Source organism: Propithecus coquereli, unplaced genomic scaffold (assembly GCF_000956105.1).
Source record: "Propithecus coquereli isolate 6110/MARCELLA unplaced genomic scaffold, Pcoq_1.0 Scaffold62, whole genome shotgun sequence".
NCBI classification, from domain to species: domain Eukaryota; kingdom Metazoa; phylum Chordata; class Mammalia; order Primates; family Indriidae; genus Propithecus; species Propithecus coquereli.
Window position 1 is genome coordinate 113,673 of NW_012152174.1, and position 6,831 is coordinate 120,503.

The 6,831-nt window shown below is 33.3% G+C and overlaps 1 protein-coding gene across 1 annotated transcript in view; it reads left to right on the plus strand.

Moving 5' to 3' along the window:
- The window catches only part of WDR36 (WD repeat domain 36), a 45,840-nt gene that overhangs the window by 30,876 nt on the left and 8,133 nt on the right, over nucleotides 1–6,831 (plus strand). The window contains exons 11-14 of the mRNA XM_012659506.1: nucleotides 14–93; nucleotides 4,379–4,486; nucleotides 5,975–6,072; nucleotides 6,492–6,637. Coding sequence (XP_012514960.1) covers nucleotides 14–93; nucleotides 4,379–4,486; nucleotides 5,975–6,072; nucleotides 6,492–6,637 — 432 coding nt within the window. The remainder of the gene's footprint in view (nucleotides 1–13; nucleotides 94–4,378; nucleotides 4,487–5,974; nucleotides 6,073–6,491; nucleotides 6,638–6,831) is intronic.

Below are 6,831 nucleotides of genomic sequence, written 5' to 3' on the forward strand. Positions count from 1 at the left end.
TTTTTATTTAAAGGCTTTTAGTCCTGATGGTCGTTGGTTAATAAGTGCTGCCATGGATTGCTCTATTAGGACTTGGGACCTTCCATCTGGGTGGTGAGTTTATTTTTAAATTCCTAACCAATATCAAAAGATTTCTCAGTCATTGTCTCAACATGTGACTTTTTACCAGTAGTTAATGGATTATGTGCTTTTTGAATGCGAATGTATTAGACATTTTTCTAACATGACTATATTTTATTCTTAGAGTGTTTTTGATCTATAAGCAGCAAAGAATAGTATCATGAAAGATAATAGTGAGAAAAACACTATATCTGTCTTAGGTTTTCTGTTCCTGAAAAATTGAGATATAGAAGTGAGTTGCATAAATCTTAAAAAAGGTCATTTGGCCTTTTTAATACTCCAAAATAAAGCTCAAACTTAAGGACTACAAACTTTTAAAGGTTTTTTAAAGTTCATATTGAATTTGATTAAAAGGTCCAAAACCCTGTCTCTGATATAATTCTTCAAAGAAGGCATTTTAGATACTGTCTTAGTCTGTTTTCTGTTACTTATAATAGAATACTGAAACTGGGTAATTTATAAAGAAAATAAATTTATTTCTTACAGTTATGGAGGTTAAGAGGTCCCAGGGCAAGGGACTGCATCTGGTGAGAGCCTTCTTGCTGGTGAGGACTCTCTGAAGAGTCCTGCTCAGGGAATCACTTGCTGAGGGAGCTGAATATGCTAGTTCAGGTTTCTCTTCCTTGTCTCATAAAGCCACGATGATAACCCATTTATCCATTAACCCATTATTCCATGAACAGACTAATCTGTTCATGAGGGCAGAGCTCTCATGATCCAATTACTTCTTAAAGGCCCTGTCTCTCAATACTGCCACATTGGGGATTAAGTTTCTATGTGAGTTTTGGAGGGGACATTCAAACCATAGCAGATACCTTAAAGTAGTGAAAATATGTGTTTCTTTGGATTTGGGCAAAACCCAGCAGTGTTCAGAAATCTGTTTCATGAATTGAAATTTGCTACTAATCTAGCACTTAAAGAGAAAATATCCAATTTTGTTAAATAATATGAGCAGTGGAGACCAACTCAATGTGTGTGTGCATGTTCATGCTTTGTTAGAAATTAAGTAAGTGTAGCTACCATTTAAAATTGTTATTTCACAAACAATTGCTTGGATTGGATATGAAACAAGGAAGAATGATAGGAATAGCAAAGCATGTGTTTTAATAGGAACATATCATAAGGAAAGAAATAGGTGAGAAAAATGAGAAGATGGTACTTTTTAATGCTGAAGTATTCCTAAATTAAGCTTTAATTCTTCTTCCTCTTCCTACTGAGAAATTGGATAAGTTCATATGTGAAAACAGTTTGACCTTTAGGAAGGAAAAACCCTGATGTCCTCATTTCCTTTCTAGTTTGATATAGGCCTGAGGCACATCTGTCTATCCAGCATGTACACTAAATTTAAATAAGCAAAGCTGAAAAATGCCGCTGGTAGATTTAGCTCTAATAACTAGGGACTTTTGTATGTCTAGGTGTGTGTCTTTTTCACTTAAAATAGAGTAAAGCAAATGTAATCACTTGCATGTATTTCTTAATTAAAAAATATTTTGTTAGAGACACTATTAGAAATATTGGTAGTCTGTTGTTTCTTGGACTTTTGCTACTTTCGAAAAATGAACATTATATAATTTGAATTGCTTTAAAGTAAGAAAGTTGTACAAGTAATAGAGCTGACATAATGCCCTTTTCATCTTCCTTTTTAATAGTTTCGTTATAGTTCACATTCGGTGGCAGAGAGGTTAATGTTCAGTAATACTAAACTGGCAAAATGTTTTTTTTAAAGTGGCAAGTTTATTTTTGGAATGGGAAAAATGAGGATCTGAAAGTAGCATTCAAAGCCACCAACCTTTAACTCAGCATTACCCTTTTTGCTGAATGTCTTACTTCATTAAAAAGTTGAACAGATTTAAATCTGATAGGTTTTCAACTGTAATATCTTATTTTTAGGTGAACAAAGGAAATTTTAAGTGAACAGAGAACCATGAAGCTGAGTACAAAACAAGGACAAGATATGAGACACGTAGGATTGTTAAAAGAAAATGTAATTTAAAAAAAGAAAATGCAATAAAATCTACACTGGTCAAAAGTGTATTTTTACAAAAGAAAAAAATAAGTTCTTTGGTTAAAATTTGAAGTGGAGCAAATGAGAGAGCTTAGCTTGAAAAGCAATTTCAAACAACTGCTGCTGCTTAATTACAACTAAGCTAATATTTACTATCTGCTGCTAGGCACTTTATATGCTTTTATTTTTCATATCCTTATAGGTGTAGGTACTGTTACTGTTATTAGTCCCATTTCACAAATGGGGAAATGGAGGTTCTTAGAAAAGTTAAGTGATTTGCCTAAGGTGGCTTATTTGTAAATGGCAGAACTTAAAATAAGCATAGCAAAAAGAAATAGGTTTCCCAATAGTTGTGATATCACCCTTGCTCAGGTTGTGTCATGTTTTAAGGATTGACTAATTTTTTTGATGTAGAAGATAATAAGGAAATTAGGATTGGAATTTTATCATACAACTGTAGGTTAACTGTTGGGTTTTTTTGACTCTCCTCTTTTTATAAAATATAATTAGCATGGTAACCTTTGGGGATTCCTAGTTCTTCCTTCAATTAAATATTTAAAGAATGAATATATTCATTACACAGCTTAAAAAGAGAAGCTATTTATGAGTAAGCCTTTGAGTGTAGTAACATATGGGTGTATCCATCTGGAATTGTGCCTATATAAAACACATTGTATAGGTACTGAACTGTTTGCTCATTGTAAAGTTTTTTAAAAGTGCTGAAAAATTTTTTGTTTCTAGAATTCTCAGAGAAGCAGAGTTAAAATTTTTTGTTATCTCTGACATGATGTCATTCCTCTACCACTGCCACCATTCTTTATTTCTGATTGTTTTTTGATCTAGTGGAAGTTCAGGTTGAACTCTTTGGGGGCTCAAAAATATGTAAAATAGTATTAATATATTTTGCATTTTGTTCTGTCTCACTCCGCCCCCACTTTCTGAGGAGCATTACATGAGAAGAATTGGAATATACCATTGTTTTGCATTTCTTACTGAGGCAAAATCATCCCTTTGCTTTACTTTTGATTTCTGTGGAAGGTGATTTTATCACTTTGGAGATAGAACGTCTAAAAACTGTCTCCATTTGTTCAGAATAATAACCAGAAACAACTTACTGAATATTACCTGTAAATGCAAGGCTCTGATCTTTCAAATCTCATCCCTTAGAATGGGAATGCTGTTAATACTCTTTCAGAAAAAAATTGTAAATACTTGGGACTTTTCATTTTTTAGTATTAGCAGGTATATGGTAGTTGTAAGTATGGGGTTTAGCCTACACACTATACTTTATGAATTTATGTGGCAGTTTAAAATATGCTGTGTATGTGGAAACCACGTTCCTCAGTTTGGTGGTTTTATGTAAGGCCAGTCTGGAAGGCCAGTCTACCCACACACCACAGCTGTGGATGTGAAGTTACATAATGAAATTGATGAAATAATTACAGTATTAAGTAAAATAAGTTTGCCGAAGCAGTCAGTTCTCTCCTTGACAGATTCTAAACATGTTAGGAAATTTCACCCCTCACATTTATAAACTTTTAATGAACAATACTGTTCAAGACAAAGGAGAAAGGACAAAGATTTGAAATCGCTGTGTTTTAGTTTAATCTTCCTCTGTATACAGTGGGATAATATCTTCTGCTCTGGCTTGTTTGGATTAAATGAATTAGCATAAATTAATAGATGGCAAATAATAAGTGTTTAGCAAATATTTCCTTTCCCTAAATTCCCTTGATTCCTAAGAAGAGCCATTCTTGTGAGCTTCCAAAGCATACTTGAGCAGAAATCAGGTTATTATTGCTCTCCTTTTTTTCCCATAACTGAGAATTAAACAGCAGCCATTTTCCTGAACACACTTTGTTGTGTGTTTGTTTCCAGTGCTTCTAATTGTAGTTTTTTCTTCCCATCTTTGCATTCATTATTTAAGGTTTACATTTTTAATAGATCTTTCAGCAAATTGAGAAAGATTTTATCATGGGTAAGTCACTTAATGTCACCACTGGAGAGCCTTCATTGACATTTGAGTTGCTCAGAGTGTGTTCCATGAATCACTGGTATAGGCATACACTGAGGATGTGTGTGCTATCACACTGTTTGTTGTGATAGTGTACACAAATCACAATCTTTGTGATTTAAAAAAAAAAAAAACAAATTTCTACCTCTCTTATCCCTTGCTCTTTTCGCAAAAATATTTTCTTGAATTATATCCTTTTTGGTAGACTGCAAGTATTTAACATCTTAATTCTTTTTTAGCCTTATAGACTGCTTTTTGTTGGACTCGGCTCCTCTCAATGTTACTATGTCTCCTACTGGAGACTTTCTGGCAACTTCCCATGTGGACCACCTTGGAATTTATCTATGGTAAGTTCTTTTATACAGTCCTGTTTGGGGATGAGGAGGAGGAAGATGATACTGTCAGAGAATCATAGTTGCTCAAATTGTCATTTAGTTTTTTTAATTGATAAAATGGAAATGTCACACAATTAACAGTTAGTGACTTCATCATAAGTTTATGATGTGTTCAGCATCTGTTTGATATTTAGACAGCTTTGTTCAAGTGCTTATTCTAAATTATGTAATTGATTTTTATCTCTTAGATGATTGGTTTTTGTTATGTGATTCATTTTTATCTATCATATTTGGCTTTTATTTGAGGAAAGGGTAAGTGAATTTAAAAAGGCTAGCAAAAGGGAGTCCCCAGCCAGCCCGTGGACTGCTTTCCAGCCATTACTGCTTTATGAACCTGACCAGTCACTTCTGAAATTCAACCTACTTTATTTATAAAATAAGACACAAGTGTGGGCATAATGCTTTCTAAGATTTATTCCATAATAGTTGCATGACTCTTCATAACCATGTAAAGGTATTTTGTGATCTTCAAATTCCACTGTGATGAACCTGCAAAGGGACTGCTATTGCTCAAAGTAAATGGTACATCACTTGGGTCTAGAAAATTTTTTTTTGTCTCTATCTTGAGTTCATACATCTAATTCTTTAAACTATTACTGGGTAAGAGAAAAAATTGATTCCTTTTCTAGATGTAATTCTGAAATATTTTAATTACATTTTAAGATACAAAAGTAAATTTAATATATAATAGGAATAGACCCAGGCCACCTTAATATGCAAAATGAAGTATCTGCTAGAATCTCTGAGGCTGCAACAATTAAGACAAGAAAAGATTAGTAGCTATGGGACCTCAGCAGCAGAAGTATAGAGACCTTCTCTATATTCTACTACTATTAATGTAACTCAGAACCTGAGATTCCCAATTTTTATTTTCCATTCTAGATTCATGATGTGTGGGGAAAAAGAATTTGTCCTCTAGTTTGGGACAGTTATCTATGTCTTGATTGTCATTCATGACTAGGGCGCAGGCTCATGTAGCAGAAACATGGCCAGCCACTTAGCCATTCTAGTGAAGGGAAATCCATGACCTTTCAGCAGCCCCAAGAATATGATCAGCATATTCACTCTGACTTACTCTCTGAGTCCATCTTTCCTTTTGTTATAATTTCCTTAAATGAAGGTTGGTATTTGTCAAAACAATGTGTATGGGGGTTATTCACCTTATAAAAGCATTATCCATTACTGGTCTGTCTTAAATAAACATGTTTTTGTATTACATCAAAATTAGAGACTCCATTAATACTGTTACACAGCTTTCTTGTGATGGCATCTGATATAAATCAAGGCATTTTCAAATTAATGCAGTCTATCTTTGAGGTCTTTTCTTAACTAATAAAAGTCTAGTCAAATTCAAAATTGTAGAGATTATTGCCAGTAATTAAAGCTTCTTCGAAGAAACTGTTTTTATAACCTTTAAAATATTATGTTTTGATATCTTAGGTCCAATATTTCCCTGTATTCAATTGTTTCATTACGGCCACTTCCTACAGATTATGTCCCTTCAGTAGTGATGCTTCCTGGTACTTGTCAAACTCAAGGTAATCACAGAATTGCAAAATAATTTTTGAGGTGAAGTATTACAAACCTTATATAGGGGATATTACTGTTGAAGGCAAAGATTAGTGCATTCAGTCAAAGTGTTTTTTAACTGATGTAAAATATTTTGAATGTCTTCATTAATTTATGCAAATTATAATTGAGGTGGTATTGGTAAGATATCAAATTGAATACCAGTGAAGAAGAGGTATTTTGGGTCTAGTGATAGGCATTATAGTTAATGTGAGAAAATAAGGAAAAAAGGGGGATAAGGAAATGAAACAAATGAAGAGTTTATAAGGCTATATTGAATGAGTATGTTATGAAATACAAATAGATTTGGAATGAATTAAGTTGCTTTTACATGATAAAAATCTCATTTTGCATTAATTTGTTTTATCCTCCATTTTTATTTTTTAAGATGTAGAAGTATCAGAAGAAATAATAGAACCAAGTGATGAAATGATAGAGTATAATTCACCAGAACAGTTGAATGAGCAATTGGTGACTCTTTCACTTCTCCCTGAATCACGGTGGAAAAATCTTCTTAATCTTGATGTCATTAAGGTAATACTATAGTAAGTACTCTTAATATTGTGCCCTAAGCATACATTCCAGAAGTTTTTTTAAGCAGAGATCGCTTTCCCTTCTTTGAGGGCAGAAGAAGGAGCGGTTAATGTCTAAGATGCTGCTGTTTAATCAGTTTGGTATGATTATCACCTGATACTTACACACACACACACACACACACACACACACCC